The sequence below is a fragment of the Globicephala melas genome, chromosome 4 (assembly GCF_963455315.2).
Source record: "Globicephala melas chromosome 4, mGloMel1.2, whole genome shotgun sequence".
Lineage (NCBI taxonomy): Eukaryota > Metazoa > Chordata > Mammalia > Artiodactyla > Delphinidae > Globicephala > Globicephala melas.
Window position 1 is genome coordinate 68285566 of NC_083317.1, and position 14843 is coordinate 68300408.

Sequence of the window (14843 nt, forward strand, 5' to 3'; positions counted from 1 at the left end):
TTCTGCTCCAGCATTCTGCCTCTGGAGAACCAGATAACTTTGCTCCAGTCTCTAGGAAGGGTTCGTGATGTAGCCTGGATGCTGTCATAGTTAGGGTGCCTTGTTCCCCTGGGTCCCACCCTTCCTCATTACGACCCTCCTCCCACCCTGGTCGGTGAACGCCCTGCACCCGCCTCCCCGGCCCCCAGCCCTTCCCGGGTATTTGGTCTTTCTCAGACACCTGGCCTCTGCCTTTCCTCCTCACCACCACCCCTCCCCTCTAACGCCCTCTCCCCGCTCCCCGCCCTGTGGGCACCACGCAGCACAACGGTTAACTTTGCCAAAGGTCACTCTTTGCTGTTGCTGTTTATTCTTGCCAGTTGGCTGAGAGTTTGAAAGAGCTTGAGATGCTAACGAACGCCCCCATTCTAGGGAGGAAGTGAGGTTTCTTGATCTGCCCAGAGGGCTGCAGCTGAAGCGACTGTTTGCCACAGGCTATCAGCTGAGCACCTCTGGGCTCTGAGGGGACGGTGGAGGTGGGCAGGGCCGAGGAGTCCTGCTCCGCTCCTCCGGGGGGTCGCGGTGCGCCCCTGAAGCCGGCCGTGCGAGCCGCTGGGGGTAAGGGCTGCGCGGGCCCCGGCGCGTGCTCTGAGCTCTGCTTGTTTTTGGTCTTCCAGTCCACAGCCGCCACAGCCCCAGGTCCCCGAGACTCCCTGGGCAGATGAGGGCGGCTCCGTTTATCACCTGACCGATGAAGACTTTGACCAGTTTGTGAAGGAACACTCCTCTGTGCTCGTCCTGTTCCACGCCCCATGTGAGTGGAACCTTGCTCCTCTCTGCCACCGCCTCCCTCCCTCGGCCGCTGCAGGGCGGGCGCCGCTCTGAGCCTTTAGATATTACCTAGGACGGCAATCATCCCTCAGCTTACAGGTGGGGAAACTGAGGCCCCAAGAGGGCCCGAATCTTGCCCAGTACTTGCAAGGGCACAGTGAGGCCAGGGCTGGAGCCTCAGACCCCGCAGCACCTAGAACAGCTTCTTTCTGCTTCAGCTGGCGTCCGTCACAGCCTGAAGCAGCCTTTGTGCATCAAGGAAGAAAAACATGTGAATGCTGTAAAATGTGTTGGCCACATTGGCTGGAAAGCCCTGTAGCTCAGGAGTTTTCTAGGCCAGTGTCCTCCCCGTTCCCGTGGAGAACGGAAAATTGATTGTAATTCGTTTCTCAAAGGGAGAAGGCTGCTTCTGGAAAGGTGAGCAAGGGGATGACAGCCCCTGGGCACAGAGTTCCAGGGAGCAGCTCCTGGGAAAGGTGGGCCCATCCTGATGGGTGAAGAAGGTGGGTCCCCAGCACCCTGGGACAGAGTGCATGTGTGTGGGGTGCTCCTCTCTCATAGCTTCTTGCCAGCTCTTGGACCCAGTGATGGTGGGTAAGAGGGAAAAAAAAGCAAAAAGAACTACTTCATGGATCAGTGTCATAACTGCCCAGTCCACAGAGGCATCTTTAGTGAGAGGATGCTTTATTAATCATCTTTGTCATAGAGACCCTTACGCTATTCATTGTGTATTGCCTTATGGTGGCCAAGTGGCTGCCCGCAGGGTCATCTCCTTTTCTTACCCACAGTGCTGCAAAGCGAGTATGATTAGCCCCACTTTACAGACAAGGAGACTATTGCACGGAGAAATGGCACTGCTCTGTGAGTCCTGCACTGCTGAGCCCTGGCCTTCCCGTCCTCCGCTTCCCCTGTAGTATCACATGGGTTTGGTTAATCAGGAATTGTTCATATACAGACCACTACTGGGGATTTCCCCAAGTCCTCCTTTCTTATAAGTGCCAAATTCTTAAGAGAATCCAAAGGAAAATTATTTTGGGCCTTTCTTCTTCTGACTATCTAGAAAAATGACCGCAAATACCTAAAAAAAACCCCCAAAACATGAAGTTTCAAAGGGCCTCCTAATTAGTGGCAATGACAGAGAGGGCCTTAGGAGCACATCACGCCCAGCCCTGCAAGGGCTCAGTGAGGGCATCCGTGTGGTTGAAGGTACCTGATGAATGCCCGCCAGGCAGCACTGCAGTGCTCTCCCCGCTGAGGTGTGCTCTCCCGGCCAGTCTCAGCGTTGCTGATGGAAGCGCATCTGGAGCTGAACTCACCCTGCCTGCGTCCCTGTCCCAGCAGGAGAAGCAGATACCAGCTCACCGTTTTCAGTCCCCAGGGGGGACTGTGTGTCAGTGCTTCCAGTCTGTGTTGAGAGAGCCGTCTGGCTCCTGGAAGAGCGCAGAGTGGTTTGAGCAGTGCTTTATGCATCACAGCGTGAAGAGTACGTATCCCCTTTGATGAATCCTAACAACATGTACCTGATAGATTGGAATTGTTTAATAATTGTTTGTTAAGCCCTTTCTTTATAGAACCCTGGTTGCAGACCCACAAAAATTTTGGTCTGTGTTCTTTCTTGTACTCTTAGGTTGTAAGCAATCCATCGTAGTACCTGATGCTTGCAGGGTCTGGACCCCAGAGCCTGGCTATAGAGTTCTTCCCTGCCCCCTCCCCTTAGAATGCACCCTCCTCGCTCTCTGAACCAGAATGATCATCACTCCCCCCATCCAAGTCACCTATGGGTATAGAGTAAGGGCTTAATGAATGAGAAAACGAACAAATGAGGTTGTTGAGAGCTAAATTAGAGAACGAGAACTAGAAACCAGATAGCAGCTTTTGTTTTCCCCATTAGTCTTTGTTACTGAGTACACTACCCTTGTTGAGAGGGTTCCGACTCAAATTTAGGAAATGGAAATATCTGAGGCTTCTGTTGGTGGGTGTCTGCCTGTTAGGGACCCTGCATTCTCTGATGAGGTGTCTGTCAGCCCCCCGGCTTTGCCTGTGTGTGTGTGTGTGTGTGTGTGTGTGTGTATTTCTGTTGGACTGGCAGAGTGAGAGGGATCAGGGCAAAAGCCCGAGGTGAAGCTCCCTGAAGAACTGCCTGTTTAAATTCCCATCCGATGGGAGTGGCTTTTCGTTAAATAATCTCTCTACACAGTCCTCCTCCTTTATCTGGGAGTGTGGGCTTTAGAAGGGATGGACTGTACATGGTTTAGAGAGGAATCTGAGCCCAGGAGGGGTGAACTGACAGCAGGGCCCTCTTAGCTGCCTAGCTGGGCATCTCGTGCCAGAGTGTTCCCGAGAGCAAACACTGATCAGAAAACCACTTTTGTGGTGTTTGAGGGACGTAGAGAAAAGGACAGATGTCAGGAGGCCAGAGACTGGCAGTGCTGACTCATGTTTCCCAAGCTAATAAAATGTGAATTCCGGAAATTACAGTGTTACAGGTGCTGATCCCAGACCAAATAGGGAGTGGTTAAGAAACAGACCATTTTGGAGACCTAGGAAAACAAGTTGGGATCTATCAACATAGAAGACCATAGATTCTACTAAGGATTGCCACATGTGCTTGGTTTGTTTCTTGGGATAGGATTGCTAAGTTGATGAATTAGTGTGTCTTTCTTTTATCAAAAATGAATTGTTGTTTTCCTAAGTGCAGTAGGGAGAACCGGGCAGGATGCGGCCACCATGAGGGGACCATCCCCTTGGTGCTCTGTGACTGTGAGTCTGGCCTGGTTCTGTCTGGAGGGTGGTACTTGTTTTTTTATAAGCAGTTTTGTTGAAACTATAAAAAGCAAGGCAAGCTTTCAAATCTGCAAGGGTTAGAGTTGGAAGAAGGAAGCTAGTTAAAATATCGAACAATGGTATTAAGATTTTAAAAGATCCCCACAGACTGAAATAGTGGAGCTCAAACTAAAAAGCTGAATTTATCTTGATGCCTTTTTGATAATTAAAAAGGAGTGTGTGTATGTTTTTGTTTTTTTTGCGGTACGCGGGCCTCTCACTGTTGTGGCCTCTCCCGTTGCGGAGCACAGGCTCCGGACGCGCAGGCTCAGCGGCCATGGCTCACGGGCCCAGCCGCTCCGCGGCATGTGGAATCTTCCCGGACCGGGGCACGAACCCGTGCCCCCTGCATCGGCAGGCAGACTCTCAACCACTGCGCCACCAGGGAAGCCGCATGTATGTTTTATAAAGGGATAATATAGGAAAATATAGAGAAGAGGATTAACATTATTCCTGATACAGACTCCCAGAAAGAGCCATGGTCTCTCTTTGCAGTGTTATTTCTGTACAGAAGACGTGCTCAGTGTTCATTTCTTTCCGGGTCCCACTTGCCTGGAAACTTGTTTGGCTGCCTTCGGAGGAGCCGTACTCCTCGGTTCTTGGCAGGAAAGGCACCTGGGCCGCTGGTTGTTGCATATTAGTAAACATCTCCATGGGCCCCCTGCTTCTTTGCCCTCTTTTCCAGCTTTCCTGCCACTTTAATTCCCATCTCAGCCTTTCCTCCCTTCCCCTCCCAGCTGGAGTCCCTTAGAAACCCCACACAGATTCTTCTGCAGCCTGTACTCCTGGTGCCTGAGTTGTCATTGAACAGATAAGCTCAGCCCCCCAGCACAGTGCGGGGCCCTCCACGTACGTGAGCTCCAGTCCCGGCCCCGCTCACACCGAGGGAGCAGGGAGAGCCAAGATTCGCAGGCAGGTGTGCCCTCCAGAGCCCACTGTCCAGGATCCTGGGCCTCCTGGGAAGGACAGTGTGATGCAAGCAGTGGCCTCCTAGAGGGCCGTGGGCACCATGCGGTGTGAGGACAGAGCCCGGGCCCCTCTGCCGTCCATCTGGCCCTCGGCGCGGGGCCCTGAGTGGGTGAGGGAGGCCACGGCACCAGGCCTGGCCCCCTGATCCCACAGAGCACTAAGTGGTGTCCGAAGAGGGCGAGGCAGCAGGCCACCGCCCTGTGGTGACTTTTGTTTCTTTCCGCAGCGTTCTGAACGAGAAGAGTCACTGTACATTGTTACTCGTCTTCTCTTGTCACTGTCCGTTTTGCAGCAGTAATGTCTACCTGCTTCTCCCTCTCCCTGTACCTGCAGCCCTGCGTTAGGCCCGGAAGGACATGGTGCTGTAATGACCCCCCCCTCCCCCGAGTGAGTGTCACTCGCGTGGGGAGGTAGAAGGGACAAAGTGGGGCTTCCAGGAATGGGGACCCTGAGGAGCAGCCTGTCTCTCCCATGTGGGTGCTGACGGGGCAGACAGGGGCCTAAGAAGGAGCTGCTGGGGCACCAGGGCACCCCTGCTGCCCCTTCCTTCCCCAGGGCTACGGCAGCCCGTCCACAGCTCTGCCCCTTTCCTTGGCAACGGGCCGCCTGGGATGAGATGTTTCCCTTGCCATAACTCCCAGCAGCAGGAGTGTGCTGGAGGCCACAGGGCCTGACCTGCCTTCCAGGGCTGGGCTGCCTCTCTGGATTCAGCAGCAGGTCCCTGTCAGACTCCAGAATTTCTGCTTCTTACTTCATTTATGTCTTATTCCCAAGTAATATGTGATCTCTGTAGACAACGTAGACGGTACAGAGAAATATAAATGATTAAGAAAAAAACTACCTATAATCCCATAGGTAGGAACCACTTTCCATTTTTTGTCATCATTCTTCCTAGTTGCATTTCCTTTTATCATTCCCTCGTTTTTAACTTTTATTTTTTTAAATTACCGTAAAGTTAAATTGATTTGTTTTCCTAACACGTGGAGACTTGTGTAACCATCTTGCTGTAAAACTCCTTTGTGCTACCACTTTTATTTTTTAATGACGCAGATAATTTAAGAACAATATTAACAACATTCCTGTTATTGGCAGTGCAAGGTTCAAGGGATGCATAAGAATATGGTGTAAAGAGTGAGAGTCCCCTCCGCGCCCGGCCTCCCTTCCCAGGTTTGACCAGTGCTGCCAGTTGGTTATCCTCCTCCTCCTGTGCTTCTTCCTAAACAACAGGAATCATTTCTTATCCATTTTTCTGTGATTTGCATTTTTTTCACTTACCAGTAAGTAGGTCTTAAAGATAATTTTGTGTAAATGTAGATGTTAGCATATAAATCTACCTCAATCTTTTAAACTAACAAATAGTATTTTATAATTTACATATGCCATAGATTTTAAACCATCCCCGTCATAGACATCTATTTCCAGTCTTTGTTCAAACAATGCAGTGAACATTTGTAAACATATGGATTTGGGAGTTTAGGCACGTTAGCCTCCCAGAAGGGAAGGTGCTGCGCCTTGGGGTAAGTGTGCTTGAGCCTTGATAGATACCTGCCGACTTCCCTCCAGAAAGGGCTCACCACACCTGGCAGTGCATGGCGGAGCCTGCATCCCCGCCAGTCGTGGATGCTATCAGCTGTCTGCATTCCTGCTAAAAAGGGCAAAGGGGCAACTTGTCCACAGCTCCCTGGCTTCCAGGGGTGGTGAGCATCTCTTCATGTGGTAATCAGCCTTCCATGTTTCTTCTGTGAACCACCTGTTCATTCCCTTTGCCCATTTTTCTACTGGGTTGTCTTTTTCTTCTTGACCTAGAGCTCCATACTTATGGATATTAATCTTTATCTATTTTCTGGGTTCCAGATGTTCTCTGTTAGTCTGTTGCTTACTTTAACTTTCTTTATGCTGCCTTTCAGTGTACAAAAGCATTACATTTTCGGGACTTCCCTGGCGGTCCAGTGGTTGAGACTTCACCTTCCAACGCAGGGGTGTGCGGGTTCGAGCCCTGGTCGGGGAGCTAAGATCCCATGTGCCTCATGGCCAAAAAACCAAAAACATAAAACAGAAACAATATTGTAACAAATTCAATAAAGACTTTAAAAATGGTCCACATCAAACAAAAAAAACTTTTTAAAAAAAAGAGCACTACATTTTTGTAGTCAGATAAAAGCTAGAATGTTTATTGAGCACTTGCTGTGGATCAGACATTGTTTGAAGCACTTTCCATATATTAACTCGTTTAATCTTCACAGCAAATCCTGTGAAGTGGATATCGTGATTATCCCCATTTTACAGGTTAGGAAAGGGAGGCACCAAGAAGTTGAGAAGGTTGCGAAAGGTCACATAGCCAAAAAGGTAGAGCCAGGATTAAAACCCAAGTTCTAGAGGCCACAGCCTCATCACCAAGCCCTCTGTGAGCCTGCCTTTTCCCATCCTGACATCCGGGATATAAAAATAGTGCCCTGCATTTTGTGATAATATTTTTGTTTTTCTCATTTTGCTTAATTCATCTGGATTTTTTTTTTTTTTTTTTTTTTTTTGCGGTACACGGGCCTCTCACTGCTGTGGCCTCTCCCGTTGTGGAGCACAGGCTCCGGACGCGCAGGCTCAGCGGCCATGGCTCACGGGCCCAGCCGCTCCGCGGCATGTGGGATCTTCCCAGACCAGGGCACGAACCCGCGTCCCCTGCATCGGCAGGCGGACTCTCAACCACTGTGCCACCAGGGAAGCCCCAATTCATCTGGATTTTTCATTTGTTGTGCCACGTGGGAGGAAGGGATTTCATTTCATTCGTTAAGTTCTTTTTTCCTTGCTTTTTCCTTTACATTTTTCTTAACATTATCTTGTAAGTATTTTCTTATGTTATTAAAAATGCTTATTTGTACATACTTTTTGTGGTCACATAATATTCCATTATATAATGGCACCATAAATTACCTAACCAGCACCATAATGTTGAAGGTTTGAGTTGTTTACTGTATTTCCCCACTATAAATCAGGCTGCAGAGAGCATTTTCACGCATAATTATTTGTCCACATGTCAGATTATTTCCTTAGGGTAGAATCCTGGAAGAAAAAATTTTAAAGCTTGTTATCTACATTTTACACTAACGTAAAGGAAGAAAAAAAAAATCCCAACTTTCTCTTCGTGCAAGAAGAGGGCTGCATGGTAGATGAGGCAGTCATCAGTGTGTGTCTGCCCCAGAGTGTCTGAGTGTCTACAAGTCAGCTTTGGTGCATATACAGCGGGAAGCCTCGAAAGAGCCCAGAGGTTTCTGGGGGGCCCCTCACAATGTTACAGCATCATTGTTTCTGCTAGCATCTGTAGGAGCCCCACCTCCCTGGCACACCCAAGCCAAGGTCCAGGCAAGGCAGCAGGAATGTGGGTAGGAAAATCCAGGCTCCTCTTGAGAGCCAGATACTAGGGAGCTTTCCAAAGTAATCTGGTCTCCTGGAAAATTCTGGTTACAGGAGCCAGGAGAGTCTCCATAGCTGGCCTGCAATAAAATCATAGGTGTAACTGAAGTTAACGGAATCCAGAGGGATCTGAAGGTTTGGGATTGACGGGAAGCCAACATTCCCACAGCCAGAAAAGAGTGTGGTCAAGGAACTGACGGGCAGCCTCTTTGCCAGGTCATGAAAGTCAGTGTAAGTGCACTTACAAGCTGATAAAAACCCAACAAGGAAGTTTGGCAGTAAAACTTAACGGCCCATCAAATCACAATCAGGACAGTAAAACGCAGTGGGCTGGAGTCCTGCTCCGGCATCTGACCATCCTCCTCTGGCTCTCCTGCAGCCCACACGGCCAGGACAGCCTGAAGGCCAGACCCGGAGGCTGGGGTCAAGGCACTCACTGCTCATGACCCACAGTTCCCCAGGCCAGGCGGGTGCCAGCGAGGGAGACGTTTGCTCCGCCAGGGCCTCTCTCCTTGGGGCCTGGCTGGTCTCATCGTCACAAACTCTGTTCACAGAGGTTTATTGCTTAGCCTTAGTATCTTGTTTAGGGAGCAGAGGGAATTGATGTTAGTAGTGAAAACCATAATGCTATCAAGAGAACTCTTGGGAATGTATGGTAACTTCAGAACAACATCCAGAGATGTTGGAGATTTCCAAAGATGTTTTCCAGACCTAGTAAGGATTGGGGGAAGTGTATATAAATGGTGGTGTGGAGAGGAGCGTATGCACATAGTAACTGGTTTGGCTCCTAGTTTTACTAAGTAGAGGTGTTTAGTTAAACTAGCAACTCTTTGGTGTGACTTTTGCCCCAAAAGGATTTAGTTCAGTTAAACCTTGTGTGCACAGGTATAATCTGAACAACACAGCCATGAGGTTCCTTCATTCACAAAGTGTGTGGGATGCCATCCTCAGTGGTGAGTGAGACGGACGTCCAAGCCTGTAGAGAGCTTATATCCACTTGGGGGATTGGAAGTTTCAAGTAAGCACATTACACCAGCTGTTTTGAGTACAGTCAAGGAAATAAGCAGGCTATTAGAAGTGAGTGTGATGGGTTGAGGCTTCTTGGGGTTAGGTGGTCAGGTGGTCAGGGAATTTCTCTAAAGAAGTGAAATTTGAACTAAAGCCTGCGTGATGTGAAGTGATCTGCCACGCAGAGTCCTGAGGGAAGATCGTGTTCCAGGCAAACAGCCCGATAAGAGCCGTGGGGGTAGAAATGAGCTTGGTGAGATAGGAAAGCAGAAAGAGGCCACAGGCTGCAGAGTAGAGGACAGGAGGGAGATGGCCTGAGTTGAGGTTGGAGGGTAGGAAAGTCCAACAGTGTGAGACTTGTGGCTGTGAGAAGGAGTTTGGATTTCGATCCACTTGTGATGGGAGCCATTGGAAAGTTTTTTGTGTTTTTTTTTTAATTTTTATTTATTTATTTATTTTTGGCTGCATTGGGTCTTCGTCGCTGTGTGCAGGCTTTCTCTAGTTGCAGCAAGCGGGAGCTACTCTTCGTTGCGGTGCGCGGGCTTCTCATTGCAGTGGCTTCTCTCATTGTGGAGCATGAGCTCTAGGCGCACGGGCTTCAGCAGTTGCGGCTCGCGGGCTCAGTAGTTGTGGCTCACGGGCTCTAGAGTTCAGGCTTAGTAGTTAGTTGTGGCGCACGAGCTTAGTTGCTCCGCGGCATGTGGGATCTTCCCGGGCCAGGGATCAAACCCTTGTCCCCTGCATTGGCAGGCAGATTCTCAACCACTGCGCCACCGGGTAAGCCCCATTAGAAAGTTTTGACCAAGGGAATTTGATATGATTTATGATTTGAAAAGGTGCCCTGGCCGCCCCTAAATACCAAGAGACAGCAATATAATAGTCACAGGGCACTACAAAATGAAATGCCATAGGAGGATATGAATAAGATGTCTTTTGTGAGTAGAAGAGAAATAGGTAGTTTGGTGGGGCTGGAGTGAACTGGAGACTCAAAGTAGGGGCCAGAGCCCAGGTGGACACTCCGCATGGAGAGGTCTCATCCATCAGGGCAGGGGCTGTGATGAAGTGAGCTGGGTGCTGGGGGACAGAACTTCAGGGAAAAGGTCAGCTCATGTGGTCACAGCTCCAGCCAGAAGATCCACCTTCTAATCCCATCTTGTTTAACGGTGGCCCTGGGATCCCCAGTTTATCACTATCTCCCAGAGCCGTCATTTCTGATGATCCCTGCCCTGTGTCTCATGGGGCTGCTGAGATAGTGTGTGGAAGGCCAGTGCAGAGAGCGAGCGCTTTTATTACTTGGCAGAGTCCTGGGAGACGGGGCCAGAGGTTCAGGAGAGAGCTGTGAGTACAAGCCAAAGAATCTGGCGCCTCCTGGCATGTCCTCCAGCCACCCCTCCTGTGTCCAGTGCAGACATCGTGAGTCGATCACAGCTCTTCTTCCCAGTGAGCCAGTTCTCTGTCTTAAGAGGCCATCTCCCGCCCGCCACCAGTAGAAGTTGGCAGGCAATGTGGAGTCTATTTGCTTCCCCAGCGGGCAGTGGCCTCAAAGGGCTGAGCCTGGCAAAGGTATGAAGGTGAACTCCCTCATCTTCAGGGGTCCTGCCTCATTGACTGGGACATTTTGGAAAGAAACTGGTTTTCTATGGGTGGGTTTGTCTTCTTTCCCCCCATTCCCACCCAGTCCCACCACCCACCTTGACCGTGGGGCCTGCTAGCACTGGCCTGACAGCACCAATCATAACGTGGTAGAGGAGAGGGTGCTCAGGGGAGCATCCCCTTCCTGCCCCTCCCGCCTGCCATGGAGACCACTTGCAGCCTGAAGCCCGGGTCTCCTGAGGCCTGCCCGGGCATCCTCCCTTGTGCTCTGATGGGCTGAGCGGCTCTCACTCAGGCCGCTCACTTCCTACTCTCCAGGGGAGACCGAACTCTTGGGTGACAGACCCTCCATCAGCAGGAGAGCCTCTGAGCTTCCTTTTCTCCGTGTCTCTTCGTGCAGGGTGAGCTCCCTCTGCCCCTGTCAGGGGAGGTCACCTCGGGGCAGGGTTCAGGGAGCGGTCAGCCTGGAGGCAGGCCTGGGGGTTCCTTTGAGAGTTGTAGAGCCTCCTGACTGTAAGCCCCAAAGAGTGATTTATTCTTTTTATTTTAGTGAGAATCAAAAAAAAAAAAAAGTTTAAGTCTTAATATATGTCATGTTAAGTCAGTAGAATCCTCCTTAGGATATCCAGTTTACTCCAGACATGCGGATCTTCGTGGAAGGATACCTGAGCCTGGACACCTGTGGGGACAGCGCGTTGTTCTTCTACGGCCCCCCGCCGGGAAAGTGACTGCCTCGCAGTCAGCCCTTCGTTGCCTTGGCCTCTTAACCAGGGGTCTATGAGTGGGTCAGGGCATTCGGAGCCCTCTGAAGTTATTCATCAGTATGGAACATATATGCATCAGTACGGGAGAAGTGGGGGAGAAGCTTAGATTCTCAACAATGTCAGGGACCCAGAAAAGCCCGGAGTCTGCCCCGAGCTGAGGAGGATGCTCTCCCTTTTGCTGTTGTGGGCGGCTGCTGCCTGCAGGGAGAGAGGCCCGCTGGGAGTCCCGAGCTAGACCACGGTCTGTGTGCTTTCCATCTGGGGCACGGCTCAGTGAAACAGAAATAGCACTGCGTGCTCTACATGCTTCAGGTACATCCTGTTAAATGGACTTTTGTGGTCACTCTCGAGACTCTGCATAGCATCTGTGTATAAGATTGGTTCTGTGGGGGAATCACATTTTCAGTTCCAAACAAACAATTTACCAAAACAAAACAAAAAATGCTTTTGTAACTCAGTTGTTTAGAAAGTGCAAATGGGTTGTGATAACACTAAGTGTTCATTTCTGGAAAATAATGTTCTTACATTTTAATATCATGATGACTTTGATACCTGTATGGTTCATGGGGGTCCCAAGTGGGCTCTAGTCAGACCATGAGCCCACGGGTGTCCCTCCCCCTTGCTTGGGCCCATTTGAGAAGGACCAACATGTTGGTACGGCTGAGAATTGTAGCCACTCCCTGGGCTGGATTCCATCAGTGAGTTTTCTCCACCGGGTCATCTCATGGCTCCCCCAGAGCACTCTGTCCAGAGGAGGGCTTGACAACACTGGCCAGGGTTTTCTGTTATCAGCGTGTGTGTGTGTGTTGAGGGGGGCAGTTAGGGTAGCCACTGTGAGGCCCCCTGTCTCTGGGGGGAACAAGTTGAGAATGGACTAAGGAAGTTGGAACAGGCAGGAATGGAACGGACCTGTTTTTGTCTCAGTGCCATGTGGAGCTGAGCTCTGCAGGAATGACCTTGGAGGAGAGAGGAATTTTTGTCCCAGCCAAGTGCTCAGATGGAGGCAGGAAAGCTGTTTACATGGCCCAGTGGCTCCTGGAGGGTGTGGGAGGTCTTCTCTGATAACACTGGTATGTGTCTGTCTGCCTTCCTTTGTTTCTTTTTCTTTTTGGTCCAGATTCTTTTTTTTTAAATTAAAGTATAGTTGATTTACAATATTATATTAGTTTCAGGTATACAACATAGTGATTCAATATTTTTATAGATTGTACTCCATTTAAAGCTATTACAAAACAATGGCTGTATTTCCCTGTGCTGTATCCTTTTTGCTTATTTATTATATACATAGTAGTTTGTATCTCTTCATCCCATACCCCTGTTTGGCTCCTTCCCCCTTCGCTCTCCCCACTGGTAACCACCAGTTTGTGCTCTATATCTGTGAGTCTGTTACTGTATCATTATATACATTTGCTTGTTTTATTCTTTTAGATTCCACATGTAAGTGATAACGTAGAGTATTTGTCTGTCTCTGTCTGACTTATTTCACTAAGCTTAATACCCTCTAGGTCCATCCACATTGTTACAAATGGCAGAATTATTTTTATGGCGGGGTAATATACCATTGCATATATGTATCTATCTTCTTTATCCATTCATCTGTTCATGGACACTTAGGCTGCTTCTGTATCTTGGCAATTGTAAATAATGCTTCTATGAACATTGGGGTGCATGTATCCTTTCAAATTAGTGTTTTTGTTTCTTTCAAATACATACCCAGGAGTGGAATTTCTGGGTCATATGGTAATTCTATTTTTAGTTTTTTGAGGCACCTCCATACTGTTTTCCATAGTGGCTGCACCAATTTACATTCCCACCAACAGTGTACCAGGTTTCCCTTGTCTCCACATCCTTGTCAACATTTGTTATTTGTAGACTTTGATGAGGGCCATTCTGAAAGATGTGAGGAGATAACTCATTGTGGTTTTGATTTGCATTTCTCTGATGATTAGCGATGTCTTTGGGAAAATGTCTGTTCAGGTCTTTTGCCCATTTTTTAATCAGGTTGTTTTTTTGTTAGGGTTTTTTTGGGGGGGGTTTTGTTTTTGTTTTTTGGGTTTTTTTTTGATATTCAGTTGTATGAACTGTTTATGTATTTTGGATATTAACCCCTTACCAGTCATATCATTTGCAAATATTTTCTCCCATTCAGTAGGATGTCTTTTCATTTTGTTAGTGGTTTCCTTTACTGTACAAAAGCTTTTAAGTTTACTTAGGTCCCATTTGATTATTTTTGCTTTTGTTTCTTTTGCCTTAGGAGACAGATCCAAACAAATTTTGCTACAATTTGTCAGTGTTCTGCTTGTGTTCACTTCTAGGAGTTTTACAGTTTCAGGTTTTACGTTTAGGTCTTGAATCTGTTTTGAGTTTATTTTCATATATGGTGTGAGAAAATGTAATTTTAATTTCATTCTTTTACATTTAGCTGTTCAGCTTTCCTTGCACCACTGCTTGAAGAGACTGTCTTTTCTTCTTTGTATATTTTGCCTCCTTTGTCATAGATTAATTGACCATAAGTGTGTGGGTTTATTTCTGGGATCTCTATTCTGTTCCATTGATCCATTGTGTCTGTTTTTGTGCCAATACCATATTGTTTTGATTACTGTAGCTTTGTAGTATACTCTGAAGTCAGAGAGAGTGATACCTCCAGCTGCTTTGTTCTTTTTTCTCAAGATTACTTTGGCAATTCAGGGTCTTTTGTGATTCCATATAAATTTTATGATTATTTATTCTAGCTCTGTGAAAAATGTCATGGGTATTTTGATAGGGATTGTATTAAATCTGTGTAGATTGCTTTGGGTAGTATGGACTTTTTTTAAATTTTTATTTATTTATTTATCTTTGGCTGCATTGGGTCTTCGTTGTTGCGTGCAGGCTTTCTCTAGTTGCGGCCCGTGGGGGCTACTCTTCATTGTGGTGAGGAGGGCTTCTCACTGTGGTGGCTTCTCTTATTCTGAAGCATGGGCTCTAGGCGCACAGACTTCAGTAGTTGTGGCACGCAGGCTCAGTAGTTGTGGCTCGCAGGCTCTAGAGTGTAGGCTCAGTAGTTGTGGCGCATGGGCTTAGTTGCTCCACAGCATGTGGGATCTTCCCGGACCAGGGCTCGAACCTGTGTCCCCTGCATTGGCAGGCAGATTCTTAACTTCTGCGCCACCAGGGAAGTCCCAGTATGGACATTTTAACAATATTAATTCTTCCAATCCATGAGCACAGGTTATCTTTCCATTTCTCTGTATCATCTTCAGTTTCCTTTATCATTGTTTTATAGTTTTCAGAATATAGGTCTTTCACCTCCTTTGTTAAGTTTATTCCTAGGTATTCTTTCCTTTTTGATGCAGTTTTTAAACAGGATTGTTTTCTTGCTCTCTTTTTCTAAGAGTTCATTGTTAGTGTAAAGAAAACAACAGATTTCTGTATATTAAGCTTCTATCTTGCAACTTTACTGAATTCATTTATTAGCTCTAATAGTTT

General features: G+C 48.1%; 1 protein-coding gene across 1 annotated transcript in view; it reads left to right on the top strand.

Moving 5' to 3' along the window:
- Positions 1 to 14843, top strand: part of PDIA5 (protein disulfide isomerase family A member 5) — a 92232-nt gene that overhangs the window by 58627 nt on the left and 18762 nt on the right. Inside the window, exon 11 of the mRNA XM_030858388.2 lies at positions 657 to 793. Within this exon, the coding sequence (XP_030714248.2) occupies positions 657 to 793 (137 nt within the window). The remainder of the gene's footprint in view (positions 1 to 656; positions 794 to 14843) is intronic.